The sequence below is a fragment of the Lissotriton vulgaris genome, chromosome 1_1 (genome assembly GCF_964263255.1).
Source record: "Lissotriton vulgaris chromosome 1_1, aLisVul1.2, whole genome shotgun sequence".
Lineage (NCBI taxonomy): Eukaryota > Metazoa > Chordata > Amphibia > Caudata > Salamandridae > Lissotriton > Lissotriton vulgaris.
Genome location: NC_141685.1, coordinates 2,041,437,306 through 2,041,463,700, shown reverse-complemented (window position 1 = coordinate 2,041,463,700; position 26,395 = coordinate 2,041,437,306). Strand labels below are relative to the sequence as shown.

Genomic DNA, 26,395 nt, shown 5'->3' with positions numbered 1-26,395 from the left:
GCCATTTCTATACTAACGGTGCACTAGAAGATTCTTGGGTTCTCTAGGATACCTCTCCCGATGAAACCCTGGCCTCATTCGAGCTATCCCTTGCTATAACCCTGCTATAAGGCATATTTATTATGTATAAGGACAGGGCTCCATTGGGCACGTACCTGTTAGAACATTTACCTTGCAGAGGGATTGCGTTTTGATCACAACCTATACTACATCTGCCAACACCCCCACATCTACTTCCCCTGTGAGATATCACAACTCTGTCCGGGGAAGCCGATAAATGGGGGGCCAGTTTATTACAGGAGGTCGGTGATCCACAATGGTCCGTCCCTTACCAGCTCTGACCAAGAATGGGGGTCGAGTGAATTTGGAGATCTCCATGTTGTGAGTTTTCTTACTAACTAGTTCGGACTTTCCTCAAATTGGCAGGGGGTACATGTCTCTTACTCTTACAGGGCCTCCCCCCTTCTGCAGGGCAGGGCCATTGGTTGTAGTCACTGGTGACCTCGGGCGCTTTCCTGTGGGGGCAACCTCTGTGGAGGATTGAACAAGTGGATACTATGCCAAGGACTACATTTCCCAGCAGCCCTATGTCCACTACTCAGGTGCGTCATCGCGTTAGAGGCCCGGCCGGCCGATCACGTGGGCGGAACGTGACGTATGCAGGGGACATGGAAAGACCTTTAATTGTCGGTTAGATGGATCGTCCGGTGACTTCGCGGTGGTCCGGGATAATTGCAGCAGATACAGGGCCAGCCCTCGGAATAGTAAGGAGACTGGATAGAGCGTATGTGTGAGGGGAGTGCTTGGGGGCAGTGGCAGTCTACCGAGCATTGGTTGTTACGATCCCCACATAGAGAGAGACGCGCTTGGGGCTAGTGGCAAGCTACCGAGCGTTTGCTGGTACGATCCTCACGTAGAGAGAGACGCACTTGGGGCCAGGGGCGGGCTACCGAACGTTTGGTGTTTTGAAACTCATTCGGAGAGCCAGCCCCATGGAGAAGCACGCATCGAGCTGGTCTTAAACTGTATTTCTCCTCTCTCTATACCATAGGTTGTGCTCCTGGGAGACCCTCCAGCCTGACACCAGTTCGAGTTTATATACCATTTAAACTCAGTGAGTACCGTAGCGGGTATGGTTTACTACGCTTGGTGTCACGATAACTTGAAGGGAGGGAGAAGTTTGAAGTGAAGGGGTGAGATGACTTTTCATGGAGGAGAGACCTGGGGACATCTGGCATGTCTGGTACACTTGCAGCATGGTGGTAATAATAACTGACTGTAACACCTTTTTAAGTATTTGATTGGGAGCCCTAGACCGAAGGGAATATTTCCTATAATCGGCAAATGCACCGGGAGGGTGTATTTCCACTCCTCTGACCACAATGGGGACATAGCCAGATGAGTTGAAATAATGGTGAATTGTAATACGATCGCCTAATGTGTATTTAGTCTATACCATCTCGTTTTATTTTTGTTCCTGATTAGTTTATGTTCTCCCACATTATTGGGAGCACTCTCCACACGTGACGAGAAGGGCCAGGATCTAATTAGACCAACCCAGTTTTTGTGGAATACCGACCGAAATACGGTGGGGCCAGAAGTGGTACTGGGAGCGACATCAGTCCTGAAGAAGAACGGGGTGACCTCTTGAGGCTCAGTAAGTCGGTCGAAACATGTTGACATTAGCAGTACCAGGAGGGGGGTCTTGAGAAACCTTATCTTTTCTTTAAGACACCACCCATCCTTCTTTTTAATCCTAGTGGGGGAACCTTGAAATAAAGTTTTAGCTGGTATCCTCAAACCAGTTTTAAGTCACTTCCTGTTAACTACACTTTTTTTTCGCACCATTAGTTCCAGTCTCTTGGTGATATGCACTGTTCAGTCACTTTGTATGTTACGTGTCTTAAGTGTTGAGTTTTGTGGTCTTACATTGTGTTGTGTTTGATTTATTATTTTCTTTCCCTCCCTTATGCTCCGCCCCGAGTGTGGCTACACCGGGGCGTATTGCAAGCAGGCCCTATGATGAAGCTTGTCTCATACTTCAGTATGTGAGTGAGGGCAGTTTTTTCAAACGGATGAGTTTTTCTGTTTGTGTCTATTGTGTTATTTTGTGTTCTCTACCCCTCTTGTGTGTGTTTACACCATTGGTTGGGACAGCCAAGGCCGTGGGATGTCTAGTGCAGGGGTGTCTTTAGGCGTCTGGTTTTTCTTACCAGCTCTGGTCGGGGGCATCCTCAAGAAAGGGGCTACAGGCTTTAGTTGGAGACTTGAGGAAGGTCAGGGATCACCAAATCCCAGGTCAGGATCATGGGGGCGACCTCCTTGTGGTGTTGGGACACTCAAACTCTGTCCATGGCTGGTGCAGAGTGGTGCAGACTCCCGAATTTGACCAGAGACTGAGACTGTGGGTGAGCAAATCCGGTGCTCATGGGAGACAAAGTCTTGGTTTGGGAAGGCAGGGCAGATCCTCTGGGTTCTTGGAGGCATCTGGCTGCAGGACACGCCAGGATTTTGCTGGAGCAGGTCGAGGTCAGGGCAGGCTGGTAGGGCTGGGGCCAAAGCAGTTGGTGTCCTCTTCCTTCATCTTCAGCATGGCTCTACGGGGTGGGCGAAATTTGCGTAGTCGCGCTACAGAAAAGCTCAGCGAAACGGTAAAAAATCTCAGCGAGCACGCAAACATTCCGCGAACACACGGAATTGCTTGTTCTACCCATTCACAATGCTTTTTTCCTGTTCGCGAACGCTGTTTGCGTGCTCGGGGAGAAATATCTTGCAAACATGAATTTTGAAAACCCGAACAAGCAAAAAATTCTGCAAAGCTGCAGATCGCGGAATTTTGGGCAATTCCGCGTTCTCCGCGGAACTCGAAATTACCCAAATTCCGCGGGTGGAACGGAATTTGCAGCCTAGGCCTACTCTTTGGTCATTCATTGTTCCTGCTTGTCTGAGGAAGCGAGGTTCGAGATTGCCTCTAAATACTAGCTTTAGGGGTTTACAGGTCCGGGCCAATGGGTCCCTATGTTGGGGGTGGGTACCTCCCTATTATGCCACCCTCCAGTGGAAGGTGGGCATAATCCTCATTCTGGTTGGCTGTGTCCCTCATTTCTGCAGGATGGTGGGGCCAGAGAGTTGTGCTTTACCTCATCTCCCCCACCTGAAGGGTAGGGCTGGTAAAGGCGGGCTCACCTCTCCTCATAACTTGGTTTACCTGCTGATTCTCCCTCCCAAAGTGAGGATCCGAACCTGTGGGGGCCAGTTGCTGGGAGCAGCAAATGGCTGGGGTAGCTCACGAAGGCGACAAGCATTTGAAGCTTCCCCTTTGTGGACCCTGCTCATCCTGGGGAAGGAGGCTTAGCACCTCATCCCAGGATGTGCATTGTTTCAGGACCACGACAGTGGCAGGCTCTCAACATAAGGGTCCAGAAACATGTCTGGTGGTGGTAGCTGGCGAGCAACCACTCAGCCATGACACTATAGTTAGTTCGTTTTTCAGGGGACAGCTCTAAGATGTCCTCTTGCGTGCATTTTTCATTAAATCCTACACTTGCATCAGTGTGGGTTTAATTTGCTGAGAAGTTTTGTACCAAACTTCCCAGTTTTTAGTATAGCCATTGTGGTGCTGTGGAGTTCGTAATGACAAATTCCCAGCACCATGTGCACTTTATGCCATTACTCCACTTACAATGTCTAAGAATTGACTAAGACACTGTAGGGCTCATGCACCTGTACCCTCACCAATGGTATAGTGTACCCAGTTATAGGAGTGGCCTACCTATGCCAGGGAAGTGAATTGTAGGCATGGCACACAAGTATTTTAGGCATGTCGATTCTTCACTTTGTTCTGCACCAAAACACGCAACCTGCAATGGCAGTTTGTGTGTGTAAAGGTACTGGGCCTCTAAGGGTGGCACAATAAGTGCTGCAGCCCTTAAAGCCGGTCCCTGGTCACACTGCCCTTGGTACCTATTTCAAGGTACTGACATGTGGCCAGAGAGGTGCTGATTGGTTTATTGCATCAGTATGGTTTAGGGAAAGAACATAGGCAGACAGAAACATCAACAGTTTGGCAAAAAGTGGAGGGCAACCATGCAAAAAGGGGCACTTCCCTACAGCCCATTGGACATAGATGTATGGCTTTGTTGTATTTCTCTTTTCTACTCTTGATTGAATTCCTCCAGATTCTTTTCTGTCCTGCCCAGGAGCATTTTGTTTTGAGTAGTTGACTTGTATCCTTCCACTGCTATCATTGCTTATGGTCAGTGAATTGCGTTCTTTTTCTTGTAGCACTCCTTGGGGTGCATGTCTTTTTGCTCTCACCCCCCTGCTGCATCTCTCCTCACTTCCCTGCCCAATGTTTATCCATTGATTTCCCTCCCTGCTCATATTAAGCCTCTATCCATTGCCCGTTCCTCTACTCGAGTTTACAATCCTCACTCAGCCACACTTATTTTTAATCTTCCATTGTTGCACCAGCCCTTGGAGCGTGTGACCAATGAAAGTAAAGCCCCAATATCGCCTGCTGAATGAGAGCTCACCGAAACCTCTGAGTACTTCCCCTACCCAGTCACAGCTTTTTGCTTGATTAAGTTGCAGACTTCAGAGCCCAGTTCCTGCTCTTGGTACTGCTTTTGCTGTGCAAACCTGCCAACAGCACTCACTGACCCTGCTGCTTTGGCTTCCTTAAACTATTTCTTTGCTGCTGTTCAAGAAGCCGAGGCCGGATTCTGTGGCTTCAGTTTATACATCGATCAGTTGGCCGCAGGGCTGTTAAACATAAATTTTGCGTTTATCATACATGAGCAAACTAATGTGGTGTTTCAATGCATATGTGCTGTGTCAAACTTACTATGGGTATCTTCAGTCACTTTGGAAATTGGCTCATGTTAATGGGTGTAGTCACAGATTCTAGCTACCATATGATGAATAAAAATGCTATTTATCCATCTGTTTGCAGTATTCGGTCAGGCACTGGGATGTTTTTATTTTTCAGTACGTGCCAGCCCAATCAATCCCAGAAATAAGCATTAGAAAAACAAGTAGATATGCCTGTGCAAGCGGGTACGATAACTAGTGTTTGAAAAATATATTTATTGCAGGATGTGACATGGACGGCTGAATCGCTGAGCATTAGCTCCAGCTGATGAAGTATTGCACCGCCATAAGTTTGTCTCCTCCCTGGCCGCAGGCAGTGGATCTCAGCTGCAGGAGGTGAGGAGCCCGCCTGAGACTGGGGTACAGCTGTGAAGAAGGACAGAACATCGATGCGATCGGGCCTGTCTGGCGGGTGAAATTCAAGATGACGGCTCACTGTGGAGGATAGAGGTGGGCAAAGCTGCTGTGTGAGGATCGGCAGAGGAGGAAGGATACCTGCTGCGGTGTTGGGGGGACACATTATCTCCTACCCATTGCTATTCTTGCACCAGGATCCCGTGTATTGACACAGCACAGTATTTGTGCCTTCAGGCCAAGAACCAGAATATAGATAATTACAAAGACCAGGCACTGCTGCTTGGAGTTGGGGTGACTGCCTTGGACATGAACAGCTCAGGGAGGGCTCATTTGTAGGTGTGCTCCATCTCCTGCTCCCCCTCTGCCCCCAGCTTAGAGCTCCTTTTGGGCGTGCAGAGAGACAATACCCAGTGCTGGTTAGAGACTGTGCCTGGCACCGGGTTTCTACCTCTGCAAGTCAAGATTGTGTGCGATAAACCTACAAAACCCGCGCAAGCCAACAAAATAGACAAGTATGCCTACTGCAGCAGGGTGACCGTGGAATGGGGGTAGGGGGTGGAATCTGCAGCCGGCTCAGAAGTGCTCAAGAGGGAAGGAATAAAACAGATCCTTGAGTGAGCTACTGCTTGTCATTGATGACACCAGATCCATCCTAGAACACAAGATCAACACTGTGGTGGTGGACCTTAATCTGCTCTCTACACGCCTTGGTAAGATCTCCGAAAGGGTCCATACTGTGAAGGTTACAATGACAGAACATCAAGTGGAAGTGCGCCATTTTAAAGTAAGAACCCACTGTCAACACACCGAGGCCGAAGACGTGGAGGGATGGTCTGGATAAGACAAAGTACGCCTAGTGAGTGTACCAGAAAATGCAGAGTGCACGGATGTGGAGCGCTTTGTGAAAAATGTTGTGCTTCATACCATTTAAATCAAGCGATCTCTCCCCCCACATTGTTGATGTACGAACAGGCCGCATCTGAGGCACAGCTGAAACCAGGTGCCAGACCGAAGCCCTTTAGAGTCTGCCGTGATGTGATCGTGAGACAGACCAGTCAACGGAGTCCCCTACAATTTGAGAACCACACCATGATATTCCCGGACTATACTCAAGAGGTGCATGCTTGCTGCAGATTTTTTTTTGGGTGCGGTGAAGGCAGAACTCTTGAAAAGGAATCTGCTATATATGATGATCTGTGCGATTGAAAATTCTGGCTGAAGGGCGTTTCTGGTTCTTGCAATCCCCAGAGGAGACTTGGGAGTGGCTTGAGGATTGCAGGTCTGGTGAGCAAATGGCAAAGGGGACACATCACTGAAGGAGACAAGCGCCGAGGGACCCATGAACGACTTTGCAACTGCAGCGCTTTCAGATGTTGAAGGGTACAGAGCAATAAGGCTGCCATCGCCTTGATAACTCTTTGAGATATATGGTATTGACAGAGAGGGCATGGTAGTCAGATGATGGTGTGATTTGAGGCACAGAAAGACAGAGAGGATAAAGCATCCATCCAGGAAGGAGAACTCGAACACCCAAGTACACGTTAAGGTTCAGGGGGAATGGGTTGGGGTGGGGGCGACAGACAACTCAAGCGTTGGTCATTTTAAACCTTGAACCTGAAGAAGTAGGTAGGAGGGGCATCACTGACAAGTGAAGGAAACACATTCGCAGAGGAGACTAAGGGGGAGGCACACTACCTGCAGAGAACATGACCGCACAGTTGTGGGCTGACTAACCTGGGGGAGAACTCCCTATTTTATCTTTGAATATGAATGAGCTAGAACACAAGTTCAAGAGTGGAAAATCGACTCCACATCATTTTGTTTCAGGCAACTTGCTTGATGTTCACGACCTTCCTTCCCACCTTCAGAGGAAGGCTGGTGCAGGTGATCATGGACAATATCACTGTCATGTGGTATTGCAGCAGGCAGGGCAGGATAAGGTCTTTCTTTCAGTGCCAGGAGGTTCTATGTCTCTGGAAGAAGATGAAGTGCCAGGATTTTCTCCGGTGGTTTAGCACTTGGTGGGATGTCTAAATGCCAGGATGAATATACTTTCACTCCTAGGTGACCACGAATGGCAGTTACACCTGGAGGATGGAGCTCTTCATTTTCTCCTGTAGCTCACCGGTCTGTCACTGACATTCGTGTATTATCTGACTTGCATTTAGAATCTTGGAGCTCTTTTGTTAGTCAATGCTTTCACCCATGTCCAATGTATCCACGGTTGGAAAATGTTTCCTATTCAGGTTCTCTCACAGATGTCCAGCAAGCGACCAGTGTCCATAACACAATCCAGAATCACTAGTATTTAAATGATTATATTGTGTGGCAGATGCTAACATACATCTGCTACATTGGTGGTAATTATTGCAAGTAGAACTTCACTCAAGGAAACTATTTAAATCTGTTGGGTAGTTTTTGAAATAGTAATGTTTTAAGTGTCTGATTATCTGGACCATAAACCTACCTCTATTTGCTGTCTTCATGGATCCCAAAAATACTCAAACCTGATTTGCTGAGGGTATATTTTCTCCTATTGGCCATTTCAGGTTCACAGATGTACAGACAGCTGTGAAACTAGAACAATTCGATTGGCAGGTTGCAACCTAGACAAACATTTTGCTGCTGTTACCGAACTCGTAGACTGTGTCTTCACGTCCTGAAAAAAGGGCCATAAGGGGAAGAATGAGCACGCCCTGACCCCTAGAGCTCAGTGAGGAATTCTCCCCATATTTAAACTTTGAAAACAAATGTTGATTTTACCCCACGGGTTGCAGATCATGTGTCTGAGTTTGCTTTACCCAGCTTACCCAGCACGACCCCCTGAGATCTGAAGACATGGCTGGGGAATGCAAGTTAAGCTCAAGCTTAATGGGCACAGGTTCGAGAATCCACGGCATGCGCCAAGAACTCATGTTCCAAAACCAAATCCCCTGACCCTCTCAAAATTCCATCATGCGTCCAAAAAGCTGTGCACCGTGGTTAGCTTCTGGTGCCCAATCCTTGCTGAGCACTGCGAAAAGCCATCTGCAGCAGGGGGTTGCTAATGGAACGAGGTTGGGGAGCAGGGTAAGGCTGGGGATCATGCGCAGTGGGGATTGAAAAATAAGTGCATCTTAGAAAAACAAAAACACTGAGGGAATGAATGTTTAAGGGTTGGTTACGGCTAAAACGTGACAGGCCACTAAAATTCGTCAGTTATGGTTATCATCACATACCAGCTTATGCTAGCTACCTTGCTCAAAATGCCAATTTACCAAAGACTCATAAATAAAAAGAGATCTTAAAAAAGTAACATGGTAGGTGGTATACGTTATGGTGTGCTTTGCATGTGTTGATAACCATAACTGACTTGTGTAGCAGGGTTTGGCTTTTAGCAAACTGGGCTTGGAGCCTGGCCAATTGACCTATCCCCATTACACATGGCTAATAGCAGAGTAGGCAGGGATTGGCTGCCTAGAGCGGGTTTAGGCATAGGGTCTGGTTCTTTGAGCAAACCTCTCTGCTACCAACTAAAGGCGGTGGACATCAGTGGCTGGCTGCACAGCCTCTGACTCTTTCACTCACTCTCTCCTAGTGTGACTCACAAAACGAACAGCATATGTTTACATTACAAAGTTAGAAAAAGTTTTGGTTCCCCAGAAAATTAAACCACAGGCATAATGATGTACAATCTCCTGAGCTTCAGGACTGCACAATAGCAGTGAGTTCAACTAAACCTGTTATATACTCAAGCACTGTTTGACTGTGGAACAGTTCCACATTCCCACGCCATGAACCAAACCCTTCAAAAGCAGCCACACCCTCATAGACACTGCTTTTGGCAACGCACTTTCAACCTTTCATAGGGGACAAAGCAAGCCCACTGTTCATGGTCTTTGCCTGTGCGCAGCAGGTATTCACTGCAACTCTTGGCCTACTGGTAGACCAAGTGCCCAATCGTGCAGTGGTGGACTGTTTGCACCATGCACAACAGTAAGTTGTGTGCAGTGGTGGTTGGCGGCTGGGGCTACACACAGCGGTTAGCACCTGTGACCAACCCTCCGTAGGTAACTATTTCCTTCTGCTCATGGCCTCTGGCTGTGCTTAGCAGGGGTTACTCTCTGCATGGTCCATTGCTAACCCCAGCCCCTCTTGCATACAGCTGTGTTCCCTCTCTTTTTAGGTCTCGCCTGTCGATGCGCATGCGCATCGAGCAAGGCGAGACTATAGCGAGTTATCCACACTTTATCCACACTGCAAGGAATCGTGGCGATTCCTTGCAGTGCCCGTGACTTTTAAGGTCAATGCGCATGCGCATTAAGCTTATGCGCATGCGCATTGACCTTAAAAGTCACGGGCGCGTGCATGTCCCCTCTCCGCCCCCTCCCCCGTTCCGCCCCCTCCCCTGTTCCGCCCCTTCCCCTTCCCGCCGCTCGCCATATGTTCGCTCGTTCCCTCCCACTGGCAGCCTGCGGCCACTGCTGAGAAGCTTGTTGTTTCTTTTCTTGGTCATCACTGGCAGCTTGAGTGCATTATGATTTGCACGATTTCAAGGCAGGGCTGCCATTTGAAACGTAAGTGCCCTGTATTTTAAATTGATTTCGCTGAGGTTTAAACCCTCTTTTCGGACTACTCAGTCCCGTGCCTCCCCTACTCTCCTCCCCCCTCCTCCTCTCCTCCCCTGCCTGCCTGCCGCATTTCTCCTCCCCCCTCCCCTCTCTTCCCTCCAGCTTGTTGTTTGTATAATTTAACCCGCTCCGCCCCCTCCCCTTCGTGTCGCATTTCTCCTCCCCCCTCCCCTCCGTCCGTCCGTCTTGTTTTCCTTAATTTCCACTAGCTTAAGATAGGTAGTGTGAATGAAAACAAATTGGGATGCTAGCTTTTCGGGTCTTGGCAGAAGCAGAGTGACATTGCGTCTCTTAAAGGTCTACCATAGTTCGCTATCTACATTTCGAATGAAGGATGTTCAGTTGTAAAACACGTGGCATTTTATGGTGATTTGAAGCAGAGTCCACGGACTCACCACAGCCAGCCGGGTTGCTTTGTTTGTTCCCTGCGCAGAGGAGGCGCCCTTGGTTTCAGTTTTCTGGCTGTGGTTGCATCATAGCAGGGGTCAGCCCTTAACGCTGGTAAAGCTAGAATGTGCGCAGATGTTACGGCGTTCGTTTTCAGAATTACTCTTTCTTTGATTTTCTGATGGGCCAGTACTTTGAACATAATCCTTATTTGAGCCCTTGCATTAGTGATTCCATGTCATATTAACTTCGAGCTGTCCGATGCTGGCCTCCCAGGAGCAGGATGAACACAGCACTTTTCCCCTGTAATTTGATAGGCTGGCGACAGGCGTTGCTGCGCACTGTGTTTATCCAGCATCATCGACTTCAGTTACCGAAGCAGGCTGTGGCATCTCCCTTGCCGAAGGGCCTCGATATCCATAGGCTCGACAATGCAGCTTGTTTTAGAGGCTGTTCTCACTCCGATGCCTCGTGTAGTTGTTTTCATGATATTATTAAATTGGTCATGCCTTTGAGTAGTGCGGGGTAAATATCCTCATAGATGGCCTTTCTCGCAAATTACTCTATAATGCTGCATTATTTTTTAATACACTGCCTTTTCATTAGCCTTCCACCAACAAAACATAATTTAAAAGGTAATGTTTTGCCGCATTCTACCCGATTATGTATTGTCCTTTTTATTGTTTAGCTTAGTTTCTAGTGATTTTGCACTGTCGGATGTACATATAGTTTCATTTGTTGAAACCCTCACCATAGCTCGATTTCATAGGCCTGAATATATACGTATATTACAGATTGCACATGGACTTAGCAAGAGCGCATGTTACTACTTGGCTGCGTTTAAGGTGTTATTGAGGTCAGTGTACTTTAAAAATTTGAACAGTTTCTTTAGTATTATGTCACGCATTCTTAAGCAAGTAAAGAGGTGCCTCAACTTCTGTTCCAGTGATAGTCAATGTCTTTCTGTAACAGTCTCAGCGAATGATTCTGTATTTTAATGTCCATCCTAGCATTTTAGCAGACAAAGGACATCTAATACTTTGTACTGAATTTTAAAGTCGCCGAGCTGTAATCTAAGCCACTCGTAACCCATGGTGGATATTGAATTGTAAATCCTCATTGTTGACCGACGAGAATGTACTTAATATTTGGACTTAAGATTCACGCTCTTCCAGTCAACATTCAACTGCTTTTTTGCAAAACAACCCATTGCCTCCTACCTCCAGACCAAGATCTCACTCACCCTCACCCTCACTCACCCTCACCATCACTCACCCTCACTCATCCTCACCCTCACTCATCCTCACCCTCACTCACCCTCACTCATCCTCACTCACCCTCACCCACACTCACCCTCACCCTCAACCCCTCACCCTCACTCACCCTCACTCACTCACCCACCCTCACTCACCCTCACTCACCCTCACTCACCCTCACTCACCCTCACTCACCCTCAACCCTTCACCTTCACTCACTCACCCTCACCCTCAACCCCTCACCCTCACTCACCCTCACTCACCCTCAACCCCTCACCCTCACTCACCCTCAACCCCTCACCCTCAACCCCTCACCCTCACCCACCCTCAACCCCTCATCCTCAACCCCTCACCCTCACTCATCCTCAATCACTCACCCTCAACCCCTCACCCTCACTCACCCTCAATCCCTCACCCTCACTCACCCTCAACCCCTCACTCACCCTCAACCCCTCAGCATCACCCTCACTCACCCTCAACCCCTCACCCTCACTCACCCTCACTCACCCTCGAACTCTCACCCTCACTCATCCTCACACTTACTCACAATAACTCAGCCTCACCCTCACTCACCCTCGACACATCACCCTCACTCACCCTCACCCTCACTCACCCTCACCCTCACTCACCCTCACTCACCCTCACCCTCACTCACCCTCACCCTCACTCACCCTCACTCACCCTCACCCTCACTCACCCTCAACGCCTCGCCTTCAACTCCTCACCTTCAACACCTCACCCTCAACACCTCACTCACACTCACTATCAATCATCCGCACTCACCTTCAACGCCTCCCCTTCAAATGCACACCCTCACTCATCCTCACTCATCCTCAACACCTCACCCTCACCCTCATCCACCCTCAACACCTCACCCTAACTCACAATAACACTCTCACCCTCACTCACTCTCACTAACACTCACCCTCAACACCTCACTCACCCTCAACACCTCACTCACCCTCAACACCTCACTCACACTCAACTCCTCACTCACCCCCACCCTCACTCACCCTCAACACCTCACCCTCACACAGTGCAATAGGTCTCGCAGGATTTTTACTTAAAGATTTTACATTTGCTTATTGCTTTTTTGATTTGTAAATCTTTTGCATTGCCTACAAAAAATAAAATGCAAAAGATTTAAAACAAAAAAGATATAAACAATTCTAAAAGCACTAACTCTAATGCTGCGAGACCTATTGCATTTCTAATGCTTGTTTTGTAGGGTATTAAGAGTAATTTCAAAAGCAATATCATGGATGACATCAGTAATGTCATTTAACATGCCATGAGTGATGCCAAATATGTGAGGTCATAAACAGTTCATGACTGGGGCGTGAGTTATTGTAGTGTACCTAATCATAACTTGGAAACTTTAGTACTCTTTGGTTTTGTTTGGCAACGATAAGTAAACGTTGACTGTAGTTTTCTTATGTGAATTTCTAACTTTTTTACTAGTGAAAATGTATAATAAATATTACACAGTGGCAGATGCCACTGTGCAGTTATAACTAGGCCACAGTTTCCATATGAAGAGACTTTTTAATTTGCTACTAACTTGAGCGCGGTTTGACAAATAATAATGTAAATTCACCCCACCCCACCCAAAAAAAATCCACCTCCGCTTTTTCCTTGAACCTTTTGGGGTGCCAAAACGCGTTTTCCTCATAGGAATTTCAAGATGTGTTTTAGAAAAAAAACAGGTGAACAGCATTGCCCAAACAAAAATCTGTACTCTGAAGGCATGCTTTTTATTGTCTTGCTTGATGGCGCAGCTGTCGCCAGGCAATTATTTGAAAATTACCAGAATAGGGGCTTTGGCTCCACCTACATGTTGGGAGCCTAGAGTACATGTTTTGCCTTGTTCTCCACACATCTGTGGTGATTTTGTTTAATCCTGCTGCCTGATATTGAACTTCGAGGGGCACATGCATTACATTGTAATGCTATTAAAGTGTTTTAGATAATTAGATAATTTATAGTGTTTTTCTCTGGTAGCACAGATGGGAGGAGGGCAGTCATTAACCTACAAAGATTTTTAGGTATGGCTTAACAGTGCAAACGTCACCTGACTTTTAAACCTACTCCAAATGTATCCTACAGTCCTTTGCCTCCACACAAATACCTATTCACACATATGCCATCTACTTGTTATGCTTCACATTATCACATTATCGCGCCCCGAAATGCATTGGGTGTACATAAAATGTATTGATATTGAAATGTATGGTAGATGCTTAAAGATAGCAATGTATATGTTGACAAAAAACATGCTTTATAACAAATGAAACATGAATACGAATGTCATGCTGATCTAAGTTGATTTTTTGGTGAAAATTTAAAATAAATGTACTAGCGTTCAAATTCAAATTGAGTAGTGCGTACTGGTGTCCTGGTTCTCAACCAGGCCAAATACACTTTATACTCTATAGTTTGCAGGCTACATACCAGCACAGCACACATACCGAACAAACGCTCCAACATACTCATTTAAAGGAGTGCAGCTACCCTTCTAAATTCATCCCATTATCATACAGCATTCTTCTAAAGCCAGCATTGCCAATGCTTGTTATAATTTGATGGAAATCTGTAAAGCCATTTTTGAGAAATTAACCCCTTCCACGCGGGGCTAATTCCCCAGCGGTAAGAGGGGGTCAGGGGGCCCGTGCGCGGCGTCGCAGTACTCGTGACGAGCTCAGCTCGTCATGGTGCACAGTGGAAGAAGGCCCGCGCAGGAGGGGAATTAACCCCGCGTGGGCGTTTCGCGGCAGTTATGAGGAGCTCAGCTCGTCATGAGCACAGCTCCACTGTTCCTCATGACCAGCTGAGCTCGTCATGAGCATCGACGGGGTTAAGGTTCATAAGTTAGTGATATCTGGATTGCTGGTCCCTCTGAACTACTGCGGTACTCCAGCAGCACTAGAAATAAAATAAAAAATAGAGATCTGATTGGTTGGGAGGGTTTCCCCTTCCCTTTTAGGTACCTTTTAGGTACCCTGGTACCAACCGCTCCTGAGGTACTGAGGAATCTGATTGGCTTGCCACAACAGCCCTAGAAAAAATTAACTATAGCTTGTGCCCTAAAGTAACTGTTACTTGCTCTCCCAGTGGTGTTATCAATTATGTCATAGAACATGTCATAAGTGATGTAATTTCTGAGGTACTTAGCAGTGCATGGTGAGGATAAGAGTGAAATATGCGTACATTTTTCGCCTTAATTTGTCAAAAAATTACTGAACGGATTGACGCCGTATTCTAATCCCATCTGTATGTTTAAGGAATGAAACTTTGAGCTCCCGCTTTGACAACACGGACCCCGTTATTAAATCTTTAAAGATGTTGTGACCATACAGTGTCTTATACCAGTGTTGTATGTGGCATAACCAGGGGATATTTGAGCGGTGATCGAGCTTTAAACAATCAGAAATTACATCCTGAGTAAATTTTGTCTCTTCCTTTGCCTAGATTGAGCGCCATAGGGACAAGGGTCTTAAAGCAATTAAATCATGAACATAATTCATGTCTAGTTCCCTATGTACTATCTCAATTGAGGCCGTAGCCGGGGCACAACTTAATCGTTTTAAAAACACATTTTTCTCGCGCTGAATCAGGTTAGCACTCTGGGCATTATATCCCCATATCCCGGCCCCGTATATGGCTGATGTTATACATCTTGAATTATATATTGACAACATTTCATGTATTCTACGACCCCCTAGTTTAGCAGCAAATCTAAAAACACAGCTTGTGTTCCTAGCCATTTTAAAAAGGACACTTTCTTGTTCACTGGCCCATCTCCCATCTCCTGAAAAGGTGATGCCTAGGTAACAAAAACTCCTAACGGATTCTAATCTCTCCCCATCTAAACAAAAGGACCTACATTTTCTTGGTTTCTTGCCACATGTCATTGTGACGGTCTTTTCTTTATTAATTTTCAGCTTCCTACTTTCAGTAAATATGTGGAACCTATTGTGTTTTATTATTCTATGCTTTGTTTTGTTATGCTATGCTATGTTGTATTTTGTTGTTCTGTTTTGTTGTGTTTTGCTATGTTTTGTTATGCTATGTTGTGTTATGCTATGCTTTGTTTTGTTATGTTATGCTATAGGTCTCGAATTTGCAAGAGTTTGAGCTATTGGCATTGTAAATGGCAATGCCTTTTATTTATTTTAAAAAAATCAACAAATAAATAAAAGGCATTGTCATTTACAATGCCAATAGCTCAAACTCTTGTAACTGAGACCTATTGCATAGCAAAACAGTTATTGCAAAGGCTGCGTTTGCTTTCCCAGTCCTGCCCTGACCTTCAATGATACTTGGAGAACGGCCTGGGGCCCCAAGCGGCCCTCCTGTCCTTTACAAGTGACCCTTGGGTAACAGCAGCATTAGGCTGATGTGTCTCAACTCAGCACTAAGAGATATGTTAAATAAGGGGGCATATAAATGAACTGTACTTGCATGTGTTCTGTCAGGCCCCTAGCCAGAAGTAAGTGTTTTGGGGGGGTGGGGCCCCAGTGACATCATCAACAAACAGTGGTTGTGTGTGTGTGGGGGGCTCACATCAGAATTGTTTTTTGAAAAACCTTTCAAAATGGTGTGGCTTTGAAGAATGAAGTGTGGATGTGCTGATGCAACCCCAGATTGGAATCCAGCCCAACTTGCCATTCTGCGGCAGCCCACGAAGCACCAACGTGCTTTAATGTTAACGTCTGCTCTCGGCGCCTTTTAAGATACCGTCTGTAGGCGCTCTCTAAATTGTGAGTGGTCGCCTGCTTAAAGATCCGTTTCTTACCTGGAAGTTGTGGAAAGTGCCGCAGGGCTGTGGTTTCTCGGCTCTTTCTAGCTAAGATGATGGCTGGTGCCGATGGGGGAGGGGGTGGTGCTGAAGATGTCTCCGGCCCCTGGAGTCATCAGGTAGCGAGCTGCAAGAGAGTTAAGAAACGGAGCGGCGTCCGCGCAGCGCACAAAGGCAGTGGATGAAGGCTCTCCCCCCCCCCCCCCCCCCCCCCCCCAATAACCCCGGCAGGAGGCGGGTGGGGGGAGGGAGGGTTAGTCGCTGGTGAGGGGGTGCAGTGGCTGCTCTGAGAGGTCCGGGCACAGCAGCACCCCTCCCGGCAAAGCTCCGGAGACAGTAGCTTCTCTTGGACCGGCTGTTGGTAATGGATGAATGGGCAGAGGGGAGGCGGTGTGGGAGGGGAAGATGAAAGAGGCTGGGCATGGGCGGGGGAAGGCAGTCAATACACAGAGCACACAGTGAAAGAGGGGTGAGGCAGGGGCGAGTGAGCTGAGAAGAGGAGGAACGTAGGAAGAAGTGTGTTTGTGGTGGGGTTGTTAAGTGGCGTTGAGAGAGGAGGAAAACCCAAAGAAATCTCAAATTAAAAACAAGAAATAGGCTTCTTCTGGCGGGATATGAAAATACAAGTCTGCTGTTGAGAGTTTCTGCTAGAAGAAATCTGTTTTCAGATAGTCGGACAAATCAAACTGTAGGATGCTAAAAGTGACTAACTCGAGCCAGGAGGCAGAGCCAATTTAGCTGCATCTCCGCGTATGTCCGCCCCGCTTAAGCAGCACTACAAAGAAAGACTGAATATTTATTTTAATATATTTAAAAATATATATGTACAAAACTTGGCTGTACATCTAAAGTAGCACAAAACGCTTTTTTTTAAAAACCAAATGTTAATTGCAAAACAGGTTAGGGGAGGGGTTTAAACAGGAGGGCCTGTAGAAAAATACGGATGAAATGGTGGAGTATGGAGATCGGGGCTGTGAGGGTATCTGAGAACCACCGGGGTGAGAGAGAGGGCAGTAGGTGGGGTTTCCGTAGACCCCAGGGTATAATGCAGCAACACGTGTTAGGCAAAGAAGCGTTCAAGGGTGAGAGATAAAACAAATGCACCCTCATAAAGTGCTTTCTAGATAAGAACAATATTTAAAAATATATATAAGGAGGCAAGTGGTGCGTGCGCGGCGTCAGAGTAGCACAAAAATGCTTTTTTTTAAAAAACAAAATGTTAAATGTGAAACAGGTTAGTGGAGGGGTTTAAACATCAGGAGGGAAAAATACGGATGCAAGTTTCCTTTTGCTGTTTTTCTTGGGAGGGAGGGTGTTTAGATTTGTATTTTGACTTTGTTTAGAGCGGATGCGTACGAGACATTGTTTGCTTCTGTGATGAAAATCCTGGTCAGCGTTGAAGGAGTTTTTAAAAGCAGCTTTATCACAACTGCCTGTGAATCCGTCCATTACGTTTCACAAGGAAATTAAACAGCGTTTTGTAGTGGGTCTTGTGTGCAAAAAAAAGACCACCCTTCGTGGATGTGTTATTTAAGCCCACTTCGTAATGTGTGTTTATTCTTTGCATGTATCTTTCCTTGTTATGTCATATAACCGTTAAAAAGAAAAAAAGAAAGGCTTGCGGTTGCATTGATTAAACATAAACTATGGAGGCTGTGAGTGTGTCTGAATGTGTAGCGTGAAGTACAGCATGCACCTTGATTAGCAAGGAGTGATGCATGTCGTACACAAACTAAAGGTGCTACTCGGGAAAATAGAGCAAAGGCACAGAATGTAAACGTTTAAACACTGACCGCACGATGAAGAAAGTAAGGCGAGCAGCTGCCGGTTGTTGTGCTCGACTGATTCACAGGGATAGGGTTGACACTCGTATTTGTCCCGGGCAGAGAGGCATCATCCTGTGCGCGTGACCCTCATGCTTCAAGATGAGGCATGGGTTACCGCGCTTGTTAAGGGCTTTAATCCTGGGACGCATATTAACTCTGATAATCCTATATAACGTACAGGAAGTTGGAAATGTGGATGAGAAGGCAGACATTTTTCCTTTTCGGCTTGTAGGAATGCTGCGCTGTACGAAAGGAAAGAAAGAAAGGCGCGCAGTCGCCTTGATTAAAGGTTTAAAAAAGCTATGACATCCGTGAATCGGTCTGAATGCACAAACTGCTACTCGGGGAAACTGAACAAAGTCACACTATGTAAAACACTGACCGCACGAAGTAGAGGAAAGGCAGTGCTGGGAGGGGGGCTGGGCAACCATGCCAGCATTCCGATTCACGAGCAGATGGTCCTGTTTATGACCTGTGGAGCGCGTGAAGTGGTGGCAAATGGAATCAGAGCGGCTGCGGTCGCTTTGATGTTCTTGTCTTGTCTTGTCTTGCTTTGTGGGAGGGGTAGGGGGAGCGAATTCCTGTGCACGCGCCTGGCTCACATGAACTTTACGCGATCCGCAGTACGTAGACTTTTCGAAACGCTTACTATAAATCTTACCTACCATCCCTACAGGATGGAATAGACAAGACCTAAAAAAGCTGGTTACCAAGCGAAAAACATGGCGGGTAGCATGAGTTGTGCTGTGTATTGCATGCGATTAGCTCTCCACTTCCAGCGATTTTCCTAGTTTTTTTGCTGACCCATGAATAACCTTTAATTGATTATTATTTATGGTATGCTATATAGTTAAGCTTGATGAACTGTTAAAAATATCAATAATTAACTGTTTACATTAAGAAAACAAATAACTGTAAAAAAGTATTATTTAAAAAAAAATGAAACCTTTGTAGTTGATTAATATTACTTAGGAGGCAGGATGTAATGCTGGATAGGTTTTTAGAAATAATTGTACTTGGGCAGAATATCGTGGGAACAAATGTAACTATTAATGGGTTAAGCAAGCAAGTTACCGTAGATTCCCAGCCTGATGATGGGGGAATAATTCAGGCATGTAAATACATGAAAGATAGTAAAGCTAGAAAATTGTTGTTAAAGGTAATTACACGTTACTTCTTGCTGCCAGATTATCTTTCGGACCCATTACAATGTTAGTGATTTGTTGATTCAGCAGAGTTAAATGAATGTGTACGTGCTTTGTTTCCAAGGTTCGTGAATAATTCGTTCAGTCAGTCCATGATTTTTCTTTGTTTTGTGGGTTTAGCAGTCCTGATTACATGATAGGATAAAATGGACTATAAAACCAAACATTAAAAACTAAAGTAAAATCTGCAATGGTCAAGGTAGACCTGTCCGTATCTAGGAAACACGAGAGCCCTGAAGTGGGGGCACAGATTTCTTGGGGAAATTAGAAGTGGAGGCGGCACGGAGGGGCCCTTTGCACAAAGTTTTTGTTTTGTTTGTAGTTTGTGTTCCTAATGGCACAAGTTTCCTGTGATGGTAATGGAAAAAAAAGAGTACAGCAGTGAATTTCCAATCTTTCTTGTTTATTGCAGACTCATTGCGAGGCAGCTTGCCAAAATTCATGCAATTCATGCCCACAACGGTTGGATTCCAAAGTCCAATTTATGGTTGAAGATGGGTAAATATTTCTCACTTGTGCCAACGAAATTTGAAGATGAAGCCGTAAACAACAGGTAATTTGTGCGTCTGCTTATGATTGAATAGGTTAGTTATGTTTCTCGTCTTTCCCTTGCACATAGTTAAAATCCAAGCGCTCTCTTAAACTTAATCATGGTATCGTCATTGTTATTCTTAAATTACCAGCAGGTGACAAATACTGCAGCGCTTGTTTTTTGAAAGAAATGTCTTTTGTTTTCACCAAAAATACAGGTATAAAGTGCTTTATAAACATATCCAGAGTTAAAGAATGTCTTGCTATGTTTGGGTACCAAAATGGCCATGTGACCTTTTTAAATATTCAAATCCAATGTGTCATCCACTGTACATGGGAAGCCTTAGGAAATTTCAGAGGTACTTGATCTTTTCAGTAAACCTTGTGGTCCTGTAATTCGCGACCTTAGTGTTTTGTATGTTGCATCTTAAGCAGCACTCAGCTGATTTGCTTGAAACATTCTATTGTACACTTGCATTGACTTGATTTGTAGAAGCGAAGAACACAGGCTATTGTTTTAGTCATTTGCTTGACTACTCCGTGTCTTCAAATAGATGTACAGTGTTCTCTCGACTTAACTTTGCCTCTGCTCTGTAAAAACTCTCAAGAATGTTCCTAAATTAATTTTAATATTAAATAGGCAGTATTACATCCCTGAGGAAGGTTTTTCAAATATATTACAATTAAAATACCAAGTAGATAAGTTTTATGATTCAATCTGATAACATCTTGGTTCTTAATCCTAAACGTCTGACGTGTGTGGTGGGAGCAGAGAACATATATAATATAAATGACTAATTCATTATTATGTTCTCCTCCATTTTTAGCATTTGTTAAAAATATTTTCACATGTTCTAAATATTGTGTCCGTAGACAACTGTTGATGATAATGATGATTGTCATTCAAGAAATGTTGTAATTTGACTAAGGTTGAAGCTAACTGAAATGTATGTACTGCCAGATCAGGGTACAGATGGCACACTCGACTGGGGCGCATACTCCACTCTCAAGGAACCATCCTTTTAAGGATTTCTATGGTCGATCTTGTTGCATTTCATAAAGTCACAAATAGAGTAGCGAGAAAGCTTCTCTCTTGACACGTGTTATCAGGTTGAGACCTATTCCTCAAGTGCAGACGTGGATTGCAGACTCAGTCCTCTTATTTCTCTAAGTGTAGTGTACCCCTCCCACCACCTTGCTGTGAGGAAAAATAGGGGTTTCTCTTTCCTGTATTTGCACTGTTCCATGATCATTATAAAACATACTTCTTTACGTTTCCATTTGAGACTCTAAGCTATCTGCGTTATTATCTTGCTGCTAACCTTTCTGTGGTTTTGACCCTATTTAGATTGACGGAGTAATTCTTCCCCCCACCCATCACATGGTTTGATTTACCTGCAGGCCCTCTCTGCTTGAGTTCTGAATAAACTTGGAAGTAAAAAGTTACACATAGCAGCATTTGTAGTCGGCCTGGAAGATTAATGTTCCTGTAATTGTAAGCGTTTGGGGCTATGTTTGCACCACAATTGTTACGATCTAATTTGGGTGGGAGTAACTGATAATTACATTTGTCATGGGAAGCATGCACGACTAAATGATTGCCGCAGTCTCAGTATTCTAAGATAGACGCTGTGTACGACTATAAAATGGTTGCAGCATGGAACTATGAGCTTTGCATGTCAGGACATCCATTCTTACTCTGCGTCCATATCAGTTTAGGGGTGTTGTCTTCTCTTCTCTTCCTCCCTCCCCCACTTGCCTCCTCAACTTCAGGTTACACTATTTACCCCGAGGGCAGGCAGAACTCCACAAGGGCAGTCGCATCTGTCATGTGGCTAGTAAAAATAGCCGGCAGTATTCACTGTGGACCAGGCCTAGACCAGCTTGCCTTCCAAGATCAAGCACTACTTTGCTGAACCTAAGGCAACCCTTCTTTGTCTTGCAGCCCTGTGAATCAATGTATCACCTAAATAGCAACCAGGCTGCTTCTCATTTTATGTTATACAGTCCAGCCATGTGTCTTCTTACTTTTCTGATTATCTAGGGTAGTCGGGAAACTCATCAGGCAGCATTGCAGGGCCATTTGCAGCAGTGGGCATTCATGTTTCGGTGTTATGTTTCCCAATACTATTGCTGGGATGTATGGGTTGTGGGGGTTCTGACACTTCATGATGAGCAGGCATGCTTCCGAGCACAATGGGATGTAGAAACATAGCATTTTTTAATGCAACACAGTATTTTTTATGTATCACCAAAAATGCTTGTGGAGATCTTAACAACTGTTTATATTTACCATGTGAAATCGAATATTATTTTTATATTAGCTTGGAATGATGCAACTTTTATTAGAAGAAGCTTGTTCAATTAATGACTATAAACGAAGTATTTAAAATTTTGGTTTGATTGGTAAAGAACTGGCAAGTTATCAACTTGGGAAAACTGCATACGTCTGAATCCGATGCCAGTCGCAGAACTAAACTTCTAGAACTAAAACCAAATTTTCATAGCCTGTACCATAGCAGACTCTCCAGCAACTTTTTGCTCAGTAAATTGAAATATACTTTTGCGACCGAGCCAAGACCAATCTTGTCTTTTACCTTATTGTTTTGTGTTGGTTGGGTGTAGCAGAGTAGGTGGTGTGCAGAGATCCTAGGTATTAGAAAGGGTAATTGTATTTCTGTTTTCATGATTTATTTTCCTCAATTAGGTTCCTCCGCGATGTTCCAAATCCTCAAGTGCTTCAAGAGGAAATGGCCTGGTTGAAGGAGAGGTTATCTAGCCTGAGGTCTCCTGTTGTACTTTGCCACAATGATCTGTTGTGTAAAAATATAATATACAATGAAAAACAAGGTAGGTAGTACAAATCACAGCAAGTCATTTTTATTTCCTAATCCATTTTGGATATTGTAGCAATTGTTTACAGTGCTTTTGAGAGTTTTATTTCTGTTTTTCGTGGTGTATTTTATACATGGTTAAAAGTGTGATCTATTATTCAGTACATTTGTCTTTTATATGTAAGGTATGGATTTTCAACTTGGGTCCGTCTGTCTTTGCCATATCCACTGCACGAGGCCCTTACCTCTTCCTTAGATGCATCATTCACTTCCACTTTTAATGTGCAGTACTTCACCTGAGGTAAAGCACCGACCTACTGGAACCATTACTGTGTTTGAATTCAGCACTGACAATGCCACTATGTCTGACATAATTTGGCAAACTCATACAAACCGTATCTGTGTTTGCGTGTGTTTTTGAGCTTAACTGTTTTAGGCCCTTTATGTTTCGGCAGTAATCCTGATGAAAAAATTGAGATCATGAAAAGTTGCCTGAAACTCTTAAATCTGTGGGCTTCGAGGAAAAGAAGCAATTTTATAGTTCGGAATTCCGGTGCAGAAACACCAGACCACATAGGAGACAGCTGTTTCCATCAGTGGTCTTAATTACCCCCAGTCTCGGGGATAACAAACTCCACATCACTAGACCGTATATCCTCATAGACCTACCCGTTGCAGACAACAGGAGATACAGCAGTCTTTCAGAGATTCCACTCCTGGGAAATCACACTCCCACAGTAACACATAATGAGCAGAACACTCCGTCTAGTGTGTTCGCTACTCTGGTAAGGGAGTGTATCACAAAACCTGAAAGAATAGAAAGTGATTACAACCAACCAATTGGACTTGCACATTATCCAGAAAGGCTATAAAATCAAATTCAAGTCTCTACTGCCCAAAACAAGCAGCACCACACACGCTGCTTCGTCTTCAGGAAAAAATGACAACTGTAGTCCAAAAACAAGCAATGGATCTGATTTGTCTATCTCAAAGAGGAAAAGTTTAGTATCTGAGTGTGAGACTCATAGAAAGCCATATTTAATGGTTCGATATTCAGGTTTTCGACTTAGTTTTGATAATATCAATCGAAAAGGGACTAATACGTTCGTATTTTGAAGCGGCCATATTGGTGCTATTGTTCACGTTTATTGTGGTCATATTGCAAAATTTATCTGCAAGTCACTAAAGTTTTAAGCGTGAGTTGCAATCCTCCGGTGAGCTACAATAAGCCGACATTACTAGCGGCAATCATTATATTGTGTATTATTGTAGGGTTACAAAGCAAAGTGTGAGTGGTCGTGTTTACTCAAAGGATTTAAGACGCTACCATTAGCATTCTTAGAACCAGTGAACATATACCTATTTCTCTGCATTTGTGTGATGTTAATCTGTAGCGATCTTAAGTGTGAACTATCCCCGTAGTTGAGTAAGGGAAATATGTAGAACCAAGAGCTCTCCATCAGCAAAATTTTTAAAAAAACAGTTTCGACATTTCATCCAAAAGCAGCTGTGACTTTATATGTGACAGGAGTCACCATGGTCGAGAGGAAAGTAATTTAACACAGAAGTTCTAATCGATAGTACCAGCATTTCTTGTCATACATCATAATAGAAGACTGCATAATATACTCTGTACATGATACTCTTGAATATATGTAATACATGTCACCTATTGTCACCTAGAAAGTAATGAATCTCCTGGTCGATATTGAGACCACACTCTATGCTATACATCTTAAGTATCCACAAAGCTTCTCTCCTGCGTAGCATAGGTTCTCTATTACCCCCTCTTAAGTGTCTCGGTATGAGATCTTGTAGCAGGGTTTCCGTTCTCCCACAGAACTGTGCATAGAGATCTAGAACCTTAGTGAGTTAGGATGATCCAAAAACTCATCTCAGTGTCAGAAATCTCGTTACCTAGCTAGCTACAGTGTCTCATGGATCATTATGGAATGATACATGTATTAGACAAACCAGAACATGATCTTTAGAATACCTCAGGAGTCGTGGAACACATGAACACTCTTTCGTTATATAATCATTTCAAACCAAAACTGAGAGTCAAAGAACACAAGTGCAAGTTTGAAATATTTATTATTCAATGCAAAGTTCTCAAACGCAGTATCTTGTATAATACCAAAATGCAGATTATAAAAATCAGAGTCAGCAGCATAGTCACTAATCCATAGTAAGCAAAAGGTGCTAGCATGTTATAATGCAATTTCTATAGAAATCTATATCACCTATATTTCGCGCACCCTATCTAGCATATTATATTATATCTAAGAAGGTCTCATTCGGGCTTTAGCAGGGCGACCCCATACCTCTCAATGTCAGTGTGAGCAGTTCACATCAACCGCTACCAGCTCTCTTCATGCGCAGCACCAAGTGTCTGCGTTCATTCCGTGTAACTCTATCTTAAACCCGCGTAGAGCCCAAAATGTTGGCATCAACATTATTTGTGTTATGTCTAATGTCTAATGTGGTGCGAGGATCAGACCTCCTAGCAACCTTGTGTTAGGTTAATCTTAGAGTGTGCAGCTCTCAGTGTGCAGACAGTTGTACCAAGTGTACCAGGCAAAGCTGATAGCATAGGAATAACATATTATTCTCAAATAAAGCAACTCGCCGCTTCTAGGGTGAAAGCTACAACAACAAGTACGTGTCGTGTGCAAAACTGAAGCCGAAGGCAAAACGGCTGTTTAAACATGTAATACACTCATGCTAACTTAACGCAATATATGTAATGAAGTATCCATATGACACCCCCCCATTGGTCCGAGCACCGCCAATCATAAGGGAAAAGGCAATACTAAATCAGATACAAAAATTGAAAGCAAAATTCAATAATCTTGAGCTAAAATAAGCTAAAAATATGTATGAATGAATATGTATGAATGAATATGTATAAATGCCTACAGTGGCCTCAATTCTAAATAAAAAAAAAAAAACCACAATAACCCTTGAATCAAAAGTCATCCGCCAGGTCTCAAAATTACGAAATGTAGGACCAGGTCTCATCCTTTCAAATGTTTGTAAGAGAAAAACCAAGGCACTTATCCGATATCCAAAGTCATGTGCCACCTAGACGTTATCTCCAGCGACATCACGTGAGTGAACTCTCCATCAGCTGAACATAGTTCATCTCTCCAATTCAGCGAGGGGAAAGTCATATTTCACCACAAAGCATTCCTCCCAGGCATCTCACGATTGGAAAGTATATGCAAAGAAAGTTGCAACAGCCTCCAGTATGAAATCACTGCCATCATCCGAAAATAGTTCAGCCATCCAATTTAGCAATGGGAAAGAACATACGTGCTCCTCCAGCATCGGATCCTCCTGCAACGTCAGAGGACAACTCGGTGGGTTCACCAGATCGCTGTGTGTCAGAAAGGCATTCGCCGCTGCAGAGATCTCCCATTGGCCCAGAACTCCATTTATCGCTGCCAAGGCCATAACTCTCTCGCCAGAACAGATCAGCTCGTGAGCCACAACGGGACGCATTAGCTGATCAAAATCGACGTCAGGAGCAGTCCTCAAGCATAGGCATAAATCAATGGCCCAATCGAACTCGCAGCTCAGGCAGTGAAACACAGGTTGGACACACGTGAAGTCGGTGAACCGAAATGACAATCTATAGGCCGTGCTTAATGCTGCAAGCGGCAATGTTCCATAGTAATTGAGCATCCGATTACGGCACAGTGTCAGGAGGCGTTGAA

At 44.7% G+C, this 26,395-nt stretch overlaps 1 protein-coding gene across 1 annotated transcript in view; it reads left to right on the top strand.

Annotated features, from left to right (window-relative positions):
* Positions 1–26,395, top strand: part of ETNK1 (ethanolamine kinase 1) — a 181,856-nt gene that overhangs the window by 49,163 nt on the left and 106,298 nt on the right. The window contains exons 3-4 of the mRNA XM_086920366.1: positions 19,724–19,864; positions 22,550–22,692. Of these exons, the coding sequence (XP_086776492.1) occupies positions 19,724–19,864; positions 22,550–22,692 (284 nt within the window). The remainder of the gene's footprint in view (positions 1–19,723; positions 19,865–22,549; positions 22,693–26,395) is intronic.